At 43.5% G+C, this 13,560-nt stretch overlaps 1 protein-coding gene across 1 annotated transcript in view; it reads left to right on the top strand.

Annotated features, from left to right (window-relative positions):
- Positions 1-1,017: 1,017 nt before the first annotated feature.
- capn5b (calpain 5b) overlaps positions 1,018-13,560 on the top strand; it is a gene marked incomplete at both ends in the record, with an annotated part of 44,855 nt that continues 32,312 nt past the window's right edge. The window contains one exon of the mRNA XM_080434768.1: positions 1,018-1,182. Coding sequence (XP_080290894.1) covers positions 1,018-1,182 — 165 coding nt within the window. The remainder of the gene's footprint in view (positions 1,183-13,560) is intronic.

The raw sequence follows: 13,560 nt of genomic DNA on the forward strand, positions 1-13,560 counted from the left end.
GCACGCACGCATGCACGTATCCACGTGCACAACACACACTTGCTCACCCTATCACATTCTGGAGATATTGGTTTAGCGATGGAGTTCGCCAGCCTCATTTTTTCCTCTTGCCTAGCTCATCCTTCTGTGTGCAGATCAATGTGCACCACTGTGTTCAATGCAGTGGTGTTAATTAGGCCTCAGGGGTACATTGACAGGCGAATAATTTTGATCCATTGACATCCAGGTTGTATCCACTGCAGGAAGGAACTGTGGAACCTCTCATTTCCATTTTGCGAAGGTTGTTAAAGGCTCATAGTATAAGTGTGTGTGTGTGTGTGTGTGTGTGTGTGTGTGTGTGTGTGTGTGTGTGTGTGTGTGTGTGTGTGTGTGTGTGTGTGTGTGTGTGTGTGTGTGTGTGTGTGAGAGAGAGAGAGAGAGAGAGAGAGAGAGAAAACTAGTGTGAACTGGTAGGAGACAAAATTAGTTTCTCAAATCTGTGTGTGTGTGTTTGTGTGTGTGTGTGTGTGTGTGTGTGTGTGTGTGTGTGTGTGTGTGTGTGTGTGTGTGTGTGTGTGTGTGTGTGTGTGTGTGTGTGTGTGTGTGTGTGTGTGGGGGCGTGTGCGTGTGTGCACATGTTGCTGGTGTGTGCACCTGTGAGAATAACTTCTTATGTTTTCCTTCTCTTTTTTAATTTAATTTCTAATCCAGTATTACCTCTATTATTTTCTTGCATAGTATTGTTGTTGTTAGGCCTGTCACAATTATTACATAATCGCCTAATCGCAATTATTTGAGATAATCATTCAATTATTTTGCATAATCGTCATAATCGTTTCAATGTTGAAAAAATAACCTTTTCAACATTTTTCAAAGCAGCGGAAATAGCAGATATACAAGCCCACATTGTGAGCTTGTAGATTGGCTATTTCCGCTATTTTTAATTCATTCTTAAAGTATAAAGTTATTAAATCTGGCCTATTTTGGCCATAGTACATTATATATTTTGCTTATTGGTGCTCCCTTCAGGGCTGCAGCATGTTTACTTCAATAAAGACCTTCGAGGGGCAGCAGTACTCCACCCTGAAGAGGCAGTGCTTGCAGAGCGGCCTGCTGTTCGAGGACCCCCGCTTCCCCGCCACGGACGACTCCCTCTTCATCCATGGCAACAGGATCGGACGCGTGGTGTGGAAGAGACCGCGGGTGAGTGGTAGCCTCCGGCAAGCCAACCACCCGACAAAATAGTCAGATAGATACACAGACCTGTATAGGCTCTGTGCATAACTGTAGTCCCAGCTCTCTAACCCCCACATGAATATGTATTTTCCTGCGTACCCCAATCTGAATATATTTTGTGCCAGGGAACCCTATGCAATATTTGTGGTGTTAATTTTTTTTCAAAATTATTCCAATTTAGTTTCAACTTTTTTAAGATTTGTTGAAAAGAGCAGCTCTACAAGTTCACAACATTTTAGATCGGCTATTTTCAAATAGCCGATGTATATAGGGGTTAAGTTGGTTAAACTGATTTTGATGCTATATTAACAAATTCGACTGGGGACCCCCTGGAACCCCCACAAGGACCCCTGGTGGTCCCCGGACCCCACTTTGTCGGAACCAGTGCTTTTATTGATCCTGCAAGGGAAATTCAGTTGTCATAGTAACACTGCAGTAGGAAACACATCACAGATACAGGTAAGAGTAGAGAGACACAACTTCCCGGGGGCCCTCAGCAAAATTAGTTAATATATAGCATCAACATTCAATTTAACCACTTAAACCCTATTGCAGTGGTTCGCAAACTTTTTCATTTCAAGGACCCCCATACAGTAACTCTGAGAGTGTACAAATGGAACCAGATGGACCCTTATTATGCGGACCACTGCCATATTGTATACTTCAGCTATTCGAAAATAGCCAATCTCGCGAAAAATTTGGAAAACCTTTGAAACCCTTGAAACAAATCTTGTTATGTTGTCATGGGGGTCAACAACACAATATCTCTTCAGATGGAGTTCCGTTGCCAAATACATATTAATTTGGGGGTCCTTGACAGGTCCTTGGGGGTCCTTGACATGCTGCACATATGCATGCACACACAGGGACGGATTAACCCCCGCTCATCCTTTAGTTCCCCTGAGAGTCAAGGGCCCTGGACCGCGGCCCCACTGGCCCAATGGCTAATCCGTCCTTTCGCGCACACGCACACGCACACGCACACGCACACGCACACGCACACGCACACGCACACGCACACGCACACGCACACGCACACGCACACGCGCACGCACATATGCTCGCATGCACGCAGCATCACCAGCAGCAGCATCCTTCCACTCAGCAGACGCCAGTGGTCCTGCTTTAGAATATTCTTCTTCTTCCGGATGCATGACACCGCACAGACAGCGAGCGTTTATCGCCATGGAAACTGGGTCACGCAGATTGTATGTTTCGGTCTCCGTGGCAACGTCAGGCAGCCCGTTAAGCGAAGCGTGGGATTGCTCAGCAGAGAGAGGCATAAAAGCACTGGTTTTCAAAGTCGGGTCCGGGGGACCCGCAGGGTTCCTGGAGGTGCTTCCAGGGGGTCCCCAGCTAAATTGGTTAAAAATAGTATCAAAATCAGTTACTTTAACACAATAAATCTTTTGTGCAGCCAAATACGTATCAATTTGGGGGTGCTTGACATGAAAACGTTTGAGAACCACTGGTATAAAGAAGTGGGAGGCAGCGAGAGCCATACGGGGAGGGTCAGCATAATGATTAGGTTAAAGGCAGTTCAACAGACATTTTTAACCGTTTCTTTCTCTACTAAAAAGTTTTGCTAAAAATAGCCGATCCTACAAGCTCACAATGTATCACAGCCTGATGCGTTGTGAGCTTGTAGATCGGCTAATGTTCCCCTAGAATATGGATGCTCGGGTTAAATGCTGCTTGCTATTCAAATACTGTGAAATGAAAAAAGGGTGGGGGCAGTACTTACTGTATATGTTATAATTTGGCATTCACATGAAACAATATGTTTTAAAAACATTGGAAAAAATGTGTTTGAGCAACTAAAGCTGCCCCGCCCCCAACATTCAGTTGAGCAGTGTTGTGTTGTCAGGAGTGGAAGCAGTCCACCTTGGTAAACTCACCTAAACTCCCTATAAACAAATACAAGGATGTTTAGATCATCAATATACATTTAATTTAACATTTTTACAGTAGAGAGGCTTCCAGAGCATTGCAAATATATCTGTTCTATTTGAAATATAAATGACATTTACAATGTTCATTTATAGGCCAATATTGCTCTCAAAGTACTGGCAATACAGTATACAGCAGCTGCAGCTTCCTCCACTCGTCATGTCATCACTGTGCAGTTCCATTCTGCTACCACTAGGGTTCTCAAACTTTTCCGTGTCAAGGACCCCCAAATAAAAAATTAAATAAAAAAAAGATTCAAAATGTTATATTTGTACAAGCTCCCAGTGACACGCTGTGAGCTTGTACATCTGCTATTTTTAAATAGCCAACGTATACATGGATAAAGTGGTTATGCTATATTAACTACTTTAGCTGGGGACCACCTGTAACCCCCAGAGATGGGAACTATGCTAAGTATATGAAACTTTGATATTTGATACATACAAACTGATATTGATGTTTAGATATGGACCAGTATTTAAATATCAGAAGTTGTCCTGTCTGTATTAAGTCTCCGCATATTAAACTGCAGTACTTAGAGAGGGTTAACCTAGCGACTAGCGTGGACCCTAGCGTATTCAGGGGTGAACATTCAGTGAAAATAGCCGCTTACAAGCTCACAACGTATCGCAACGCAATGTGTTGTGTTTTGGCAAAGTATTGAGGGGAAAAAAGGAGGGGGCCTAGTATAGACCTTTGTGGGACTCCGGTCAACAAAGTATAGGGTTTAAGTGATTAATATTATGTTTGGGTAATAAAGCAAATCATTCATGGTGAATGTATTTTAAATGCATGTACTGTATTTTGAATGTATACTACAGTATATCCATCCACCATTTTTTATTATGTAATTACATATAAATCTATGACTGTGGTCAGCTTTGTTTTATTGCTTTATTTAATTAAAAAAATCTAGGTTATTGTCAACAAGTGTTCAAAGTAAAGTCCTCAGTGTTCATTTAACTCTGACATTTTCTGAGTTACACTCTGCGTTCTCATCTTTTCTTTCCCATCTTAAATTTTTCACCTCTGCTTTCTCATCTCTTGCTCTTGTAAATCCTTCCACCCACGCTCTGGAGAGACCTCACCATCCTCTCACCACAAGTCTCCAGCACAACACTAATTAGGCTATTTTGATCCAGTTTGAAAAGCTAAGACATGCAGTCTCTGGGCATTAAATGCTGTGTACAAAACAACGCTTTCTGCTCGCCTAAATTGTGCCGAGGGAGACATTTGATGAAGCACCACTGATTTGGCTGTCTACTACTGGACAGTCTGAGAACACATTAATTAGTTTGAAAGCACATATTAATTAAGTATTTTGAAAGCCCCCCCAAAATAGCCTTCTCTGTGGTGTGTTCCATTTCAGACTGCACAGGTGCAAAGCTCTTGTATGGGTGAAAAATGCCTCGAAAATGCCCTGATATAGTGACACATAGGTCGGCTATGATGTCACCTGACCTCACATCTTCACCCACCTGCACTTTTCTGCGCAACCGCCTGCAACCGTGCACATGAACCCACATTCAAACCGGAGAAAGAATATGGGAACTATGCTAAGGATATGAATATGATGAATATGTCATTCATAGATACTGTAGATGGATAGATAGAATGTCAACAACATTAATAATAACAATGAATAGTGTGTTGGAAAATGGACTTGCATTTTGTACCGTTAATCACTGGTAAAGCTTGTGCTGTACGGTACTTGGCTATTACTGTATGTCGTTTCTGTACATTAATGGTGATGCAGTTTGCACATAAATATCACAGTGAATCACGAGTCATGGAAAGACCTTGACAGAACACGAGGTGAGGTGACAGTCTTCTCTCATCACACATAGACAGACCTGACATCACTCAATAACGGCCTCTGGTTTTATATGCAGTGTGATTCTGTGGTTCTTCGTGCTGTGTTCACACCGGCAGATACAAAGCTTCAGGCTGCCATTGATTTTCAATGGAACCATGGAAGCCAGCGACGTGAAGATACAAAGCGACGTCTGACGTTTGTAGCTGCTACAAAATCTACAAAGCCAAGTTGAGCTGGCTTCAACTTCAGCTACAGCATAAAGCTACAAAACCACCAAGTGTTGTTTAACCATTTCCACTCACCTTCACCCTCCACACAATTCCTGCTTGTAATGGTAGAAAAAACTAATTATTTCCATCTGCTAGTTCCGTGTTCTTTTTAACCCCAGGCTTTATTTTCCTTTATATTTTTCTCGCTCGTCCGACCGACGCATGCTTGGCGGCGTCAACAGCCGTGTTGATCAACAATTCAACAGTGACTCAATGACAGATAATGCTGCGTTGCTTTGTAGTTTTGTGTCTTTTGTAGCTGGCACAGCATCAGAGATATGATATGAGCCTGCATTAAACCTCCTCTCCAGCCCAGTATGTGGTGGACGGGCCTGGTGCTGTCCTAGCTTAACCACTTAAACCCTATATATACTTCAGTGACTGGGGTCCCCCAGGGCTCAATATTTGTCCCCCTCCTTTTTTCTCTCTACATCAAATCTCTTTGCCAAAAATGTTCAATCAATGTTTGTTTGTAGATTGACTATTTTTGCCTAATGTTCGCCTATTATGACATGCAGAGAAAAGGGATAATAGAGTTCATGTGGTTGAGTGGTTAAATGTGTCTTTTTTTATGGATGCAAGATAGATAGATGGTGTCGTACAGTACTAGTGTGTACACCAGTGGTTCTCAAACGTTTTCATGTCAAGGACCCCCAAATTGATGTATGTATTAGGCTGCGGACCCCCATCTGAAAAGTTTTTGTGAAGAGTAGAAGATATAGGCCCTTGTCTAGGTAGGAGAGCCTGCAGGAACTCCAGAATAGTAGGCACAGAGCAACGCACTGGGTCTTCACTCCGATCCTCACACCAGTTGGAAAACAGCTTCCATCTGTTATCATACTGTTTGTAGATTGACTATTTTTGCCAAATGTTTGACAATTATGAAATGCAGAGAAAGGGACGATAGGGTTATGTGTTTAAATGTGTAGCCTCTATAGCCACGCCCTGAGGAAGACATGTTGTCGAAACCGGTCGGCGTCTTATAGGCATTTTATTGTTTTTAATATGTAGCCCTGTCGTCTAATTATAGGCTTTTCAATTAAGTCCTTGCTTGAGTGTGCTTGAAGTTTGCCCATTTGATGGGACCCCTCTTCATCTTTGATCCTGTATTGACTTCGTGAGCACCTCATCACCACCTGCCGTGGCTCAGTGACGTCATGTTGTAGTTTTCAAATCACCGCGGTGAGAGGGAGATCACCAAAGATGGTAGCATACGCCCCCCCTTTAGAGGAGTGTTACAGTGGTTAAACTTATTTTGATGCTATAGCCTATTCCCATGAACTACCTCAAGGACCCCTGGGCGTCCCCGCACTCCACTTTGAGAACCATTGGTGTACACAATGGTGTTAATTAGTCACATGTACAATACAGCTTATCTCAAGGCTGACCGAGTGGTTACTTAGATTTTAGCATATATACATAGCAACATAAGTTTTTCAGAAAACTCTTAGGATTTAGAACAGTGGTTTAGAACAGTGGTTCTCAAAAATAGCAGATATACAAGCTCACAGAGTGTGACTTTGTGCCGCGCTGCAAGCTTGTACTGCTATTTATTTTTCCATTTTTGAAAAATCTTGAAAGTGTTCTTGTATTTTTTGAATAATTTAGAAGATTTTTTTTACCCAACTCTTCTCTTCTGGGATCTCTGGCACAAAATATTTTCAGATGTGGGTCCGCGGTCAAATACATATCATTTTGGAATATAGAACTACTTATTTAGAAGGCATTTGTATAGAATCGGCCTCAGGTCTTAATGGGTTAACCAAACCAGGTCACAGGTCTGATCCCTTTAACGACCAATTTGTGCAACATGTCCTTGAATCTTTACCCTCTCACATACTGCCACTCAGCTACTAAATGCCTGACATGTGTATTGTAAATGTAATGGCAGAGCATGGGGTATGAATAGCAACTAGCTCAAATAAAATCTCTCTCTCTCTCTCTCTCTCTCTCTCTCTCTCTCTCTCTCTCTCTCTCTCTCTCTCTCTCTCTCTCTCTCTCTCTCCCTCTTGCTATCATTCTTTACCACTCTGACCCTCTCTCTCTCTCTTGCATCCATCTCCTCTTCTGATTAGTTGGGGTTTATTTATATCCTGTCTGACGATGGATGTGAAGTTATAAAATGTGCGGGCCATTTATCTGTTCATTGGGGTTGGCTTTGCTGAACAACAGGCTAGATCAGGGGTCTTCAACAGGGGGTCCGGGACCTCTAGGGGGTCCTCAGAGTTACTACAGGGGGGCCACCAAATCTGTGTGTGATAGGATCTTTTTTTTTTCCTACATTAACCACTTGAACCCTAGCATCCCTATTCTGAGGGGAACATTCTTTGGGGAACATCTTTGCCGAAAATAGCCGATCTACAAGCTCTATGATCTACGAGCTTGTAGGTTGGCCATTTTCTGCAAAGAGGTTTGGTGTAGGGGAAAAAAGAGCAGACAAAGTACAAGGTATTCAAAGTTTTGAGGGTTTAAGTGGTTAACTGTCTGAAAATACATATTAACAGGAATCCAACTCAACGCTACACATTGACAGTGCTGTCAAACAAGTCTATGAAGCTATCTATTAAATCTATGGAAAAGTTTAATCTGCAACACAATTTTATACAACTAGATTACGCGGCCTTCAAACCTAGTCCTATGTTGCACAAATGAGGTCCACATGGGGCCCCTGGTGTGGGTATTCTGATGGCAGACCCCTGACCAGTGTTGGTGCCACGTTTGGTGCGGATCGGAGCAACGGTGCGCCTCGCAGGTCCGCATGTTACGTTTGTGACGTCCACCACTCACCGTCCACCCACCGTCCGCCCACTCGCCGTGTGTTGACCCTCTAGGCAATTTCAATATAGGATATGTAGTGGGGTGGTCCCTGCGTCATCTCTCTCTCACCTAAGGGGGGAAAAACGTTGAAGACCTCTGGGCTAGATCCGTGCGTGCGTGCGTGCGTGCGTGCGTGCGTGCGTGCGTGCTTGCGTGCGGATGTGTGCGAGTGTGCATCATGCATGTTGACATGCCATGATTGAAGGCCGTACTCATAAGTTGTTTGATGTATAGCTAGCTACTTGCCTAAGGATGTGTGGTGGGGCCGGTGGTCAGGGTCTCAGCATGGCATAAATTATTAGGTTCCGCTGGCAGCAGCCACGATATTCACATTACCTCAGTGTCCGTAGGCCTGGGCATGGATCAATACTCTATTACACTTCCACCTGAGTCGATCCGCAGCCCTGGGCCAGGGGGAAGGAGCCTGGAGTTGTATTCAGAGCCCAGAAATCAATGATAATGCTGAGGGGGGGAAAAAAAGCTGTGAGTAGAGATCTTAACTCTGCTCACGTAATGTAATCTACCGTACTTACTGAGACGCCCATGCATCCGTTCTCTCTGACAAGTACGCGAAGACTTCGAATGAGCGCACAGTCAGGCATGAGCCATGCAGGGGCGGAGCTAGACTCTCAGCACAAAGGAGGCAGAGAACTCCCTCTGATAAAAATCGTTTAAAAATTCACAACTATCAAATAGCCAATATCCTATCATAAACACAAGCTGTCACTTATTGAGCCAAGCAAGCTGCAAAGATTGTCCTGAAGAACACAGAAAAGAAAACGGTTGCCCATGGTGATACAATGGACAAACCAAATACAGCACATGTCGCATGCATCGGTTGATAAATGGTCGAATGGTCCAGCATCCCCGCCGATGGACAGGGACAGGCCAGGCACTGTGACCCAGCAGCACCATGCTTTTATTACACAAGGATTAAATACCCAAGAGAGCTGACTATCTCAGCCTCCACAGGCAGTATGTTTGTCGTTAAGCCTTTGCCAACACTACCAACTCAGTGATAGATTCATCGAAATGAAATGCACATAAGAATTCAACGATGCAAGACAGACTATGGTGTGGTTGACATGAGTTGTGATTTTGTAGAACACTCTGTGTTGTTATGCAGTTGCAATCAAACACAAATGACCAATTTCTTATTGAGAAGAGCTTAGTTTTTGGCGAGAATCACTGCAGATACAAAGTTCTCTATAAACTCCAAGGGCCCTATTTAGATCTAAAAAGTGCATGGCGCAAATGCCTTGGGGGTGTGTTCAACTCAAATTTTGCTAGATAGACGGCGGATACTGTGGGCGCAAACTAAGGCGTAATGCGCAAAGGGGTTGTACTTTATCTCTGAATTGTCATTTGTGTGTTTTGGGCTTAACATCAATTAAAACAATCTGTATTCCCATTCCCTTTAAGAGCTACAGTAGGTGTGCCTACTGTAGCTCGTAATTAAAATGACAGATTCGGCAAGACAGAGGAGATTTTCTGAGGAGGAAACAGATCAGCTCGTGCTTGAAGTGAAAGCATGCAACCATCTTCTACAGGAACAGGAGCGGCATTAATAATGTGATATAATGATATCAGGAGACAGGGGAAACAAAAGCTCTAGGCTCACTGAAACATCAAGTGGAAACGAGGGGTGAACCACCCACAGTGGCTGTGCTGCTGGTGGCATATTTTGGGCATGCAGTTTAGAACCGCGCTTTCCTCCTCCTCATTTATGTACAAGAGACATCTGTGATATCTTGACATACAGTAGCAACTTAATAATCACATGCTCATTCTAAGTTAGGTTCTTTATTTAAACTACCTACAGTATGTCAGGGACACTGCACTTGACACTACACACTGTGTGTTGGAGCCCTGAAATGGATATTGATGATGACCTGTTACTGCTGCATGTTGAGCAGAGACAGATAGTGAAAGCCAAGAGGCTGTGAGTTCATTTCATTCTGACATGACAAGTGGTATTTGAAAAAAAATATATATATATCATCTTTATTCAAAAGGTTTTTCAATTAAACACATTTTCTATCAGCAATAAAGTGTAGGCTACTTATTGAAATAAACTGCATAAACCATAAACTCTCTTCTCTCCTCACCGCTCTCATCTCTGTGTAAAGATGCACAGCAGCAGCTACTCTTCACTGTTTCCTTATTTCTTATCCCCACCAGGCTGTTCCGGCCGGGGGCAGGGATTATGTTTTCGCTCCAGTCCATCCGTCCGTGTGCGCAGTGTGTCAGTAGGCCAGGGAAGAAACTCGCCCAAAAATGTTCTAATCAGCCTCATGGTTGCGCTATAACAGGGCTCTTCACATTTTGGCCTATAACTCTTGAACCGTAGGTCGTAGCCGACATGATTTTTTTTTCGGGATTCCCTTCATAATGACTCAACTCCTATTGTAGGCCGCGCCCATTTTCGCCTGACAACATTTTTTGTTTTTTGGTAAAACGCAGTTTTTGATACTATTCATACAAATTTTGTCAAAACTCACCCAAATTGGTAAACATTATCTCTGTAGTCATGTGATCAAGATCTATCTGTCAAACTTTTCAGATTCTTTTCCGATTGGCTACAATTGCCTTTAAAGGTTTACGGGAGGGGCCCATTGTGCACAAAATTCCAAAAACCCAATAGCTTTCCGACTTTCTCACCCCTAAGATATCAATGTGCCAACAATGTGCCTGGTCAGACATACTTACACAACGTGGGCACTGGGCATGAAAATTACAACAGCATCGGTTTTAAAGTGGCAATGACAATTTTGCTGCACTTTGTGCCTATTCGTGCCGGGTGTAAGATACTGTAGGTCCTTTAACAGCCAAAGTATAGGGGCTCCCCAGTGGATCACTGAGTAAGCGTGCATACAATATAAAAATATTTTATATTGTATGTATCTTGCAGCTGTCCTCGGTTTGAAATTGGAATCCTACCCGAGGCGCATTACAGCATGTCATCCCCTCTTCTGTCCCTCTGTTCCTGCCTCACTCTCACTGTAACTATCTGGGAAAAAAGCATAAAAATGGCACACAAAAAAAGACATAGTAGATACGGTGGTCTACAATATTAAAAGGCCTATTCTAAGATAAAGGTGACACAGCGATACAGCAAGGGAGTAGCGACAGACGCAGCTGTGTATAACTTGATAAAATAAGCAACACAAGCTCAGATCAATATCAGGTTATAAAGAAATCAAACTATATATCCATTTTACCATGTTTTATAGTATTGAAGATATACGTATATTGTGTTTTCTTTGCTTGGTACATCATTGAAAAAAATTAATGAATGCCTCTCTGTGTGGAGTTTGCATGTTCTCCCCGTGTTCCCTAGGGTAGGTACCCTCACAAAAACATGCAGTAATCCTGGTCACTATACTGCCTCCCCCTGTCCAGCCGGGGCGCCTGATGGAGGGGAAAGGAACTGGTTGGAATAACGTGTTCCTTCCACGCGCTACGCCCAACCAGGGAAACTCTCCCCTGTCAGGTGACAAGAAGGTCAGTTGGCTCTCATGCATTGAAGGAGGCATGAGCTCGGCCCTGGCCTCCCTAGGTTGGCAGAGGGAAGGTAGTGCCCAGGATTACATAGACAATTGGCACTGGGTGTAAAAAATCACACCCAGTGTGAAGAGAGTGGTGCCTTTGAATTAGTGTAACTGGTTGCATCCTTGTGTTGCAATCAGCTGCAGCTGTTGAGGTCGTGCTCAAACGGACGGACGGACGGACGGACGGACGGACGGACGGACCCACACACACGGTCAAGTGTAGGAGTGGCTGGCACCACTCAAAAATGGGGTTACAAAATCGTGGGATAAAAAAAAAGGAAAATAAAAAAAAAAATGTATGAATATAATGAAAAGTTAACAAACAAAAACCCCTACAGGGCTCCTGGTGGGCCACTTGGCCTGGGGAGCTTGCGCCCTTTGCCAGTGTTGCCATGTCTGCTTATTATAAGCGACTTTGGGCTTGTTTTTCTGTAAAGTCGCTTGTAAATATTGGTACAGGTAGTTGCGGGTTGCGTTTTTTTTGGCTTGTTTCTAAAGTGTAGTTGCTTATTTGGGCTTCCAGCTTCCTAAATGTTGTTTAAACCAGTGGTTCTCAAACATTTTCATGTCAAGGACCCCCCCAAATTAATATGTAATTGTCTGCGTATCCTCATCTGAAAAAATGTTGTGCCATATTGTACCCATACCAAAAATATTTCAAATGTTTCACTTTTTTCGCAAGATTTTGGGGGAAATAACAGATCTACAAGCTCACAACGCATTGCATCGTATACAGTATATACTATAGGTTTAACAATGTGTTAGTCGCTTCTTTTGGGCTTGTTTTCATAAACCTGATTGCTTATTTCTCTCGCAAGATCTGGCAACACTGCCCTTTACCCCTGTGGTAGCTCCGCTGCTGGCACGGACACCTGTATACACACACATGCAGACACCCTAAGTTACGGGTCAATTCTTACCCCTCAGTATTTGACTGTTTATGTCAGGGGTTGCCAAACCTTTTCAGCCCGAGACCCAAAAGATACATTTGATGTCTCCCTGGGAGCCAAACTTACAAAAATGCAGTATGAATTAACCACTTAAGCCCTATTTTTTTTAAAGAATAGTGAAAATGGCGGATCTACTGTACAAGCTCACAACGCGTCTTCAAAAATCTTTATTTTAGTTTTTCTATGTTGAGAATCTTTAGAAATAATTGTACAAAACAATTGTAGGAAACGTGAAACAATTGATATTTACTCACGACCCATAAAAATGGGTCAGCGCACTGGCGTATGCACACAAACACACATGCATGTTACTATGTGACTCGTGTGCTGGGGTGGGCGGGGTTAGAGGGACCACGGTCACAGACGCTGTCCCCAGGGAGCTCTGCAGTGGCTGGCTTTGGCCTCTGATTCTAAGTTTGCTTTTGCAGCAAACAGCCTTTTGCAGAGTCAGCACATTCCTGACCTTGGCGTTGTCCACTGTGTGTGTGTGTGTGTGTGTGTGTGTGTGTGTGTGTGTGTGTGTGTGTGTGTGTGTGTGTGTGTGTGTGTGTGTGTGTGTGTGTGTGTGTGTGAGAGAGAGAGAGAGAATGCACATATCTGAGCATGCAGTTACCTTAACCTGTGTCTTTGCGTTAACACACACATACAGCACGCCACACAAGATGTGTACAGTAGTGCAGAATATTGATGTGTGTACAGTACACACACGTGTGTGCGCGCGCGCACACACACACACACACACACACACACACACACACACACACACACACACACACACACACACACACACACACACACACACACACACACACACACACACACACACACACACACACACACACACAAGCACTTTGTCTCATCCGTGTCTGACTGTTATCTACCTTTATTTGATTGAGCCATGCAAGTGTGTTTAGATAAAGAGCAGTTAAATGATTGGGTGCTTTCCGCTGTTTGGTGAGTAATAGCCGAGGTGCCCATCGACCCATCCTGGC

Source organism: Gymnoscopelus braueri (assembly GCF_963280865.1).
Source record: "Gymnoscopelus braueri genome assembly, chromosome: 8".
Lineage (NCBI taxonomy): Eukaryota > Metazoa > Chordata > Actinopteri > Myctophiformes > Myctophidae > Gymnoscopelus > Gymnoscopelus braueri.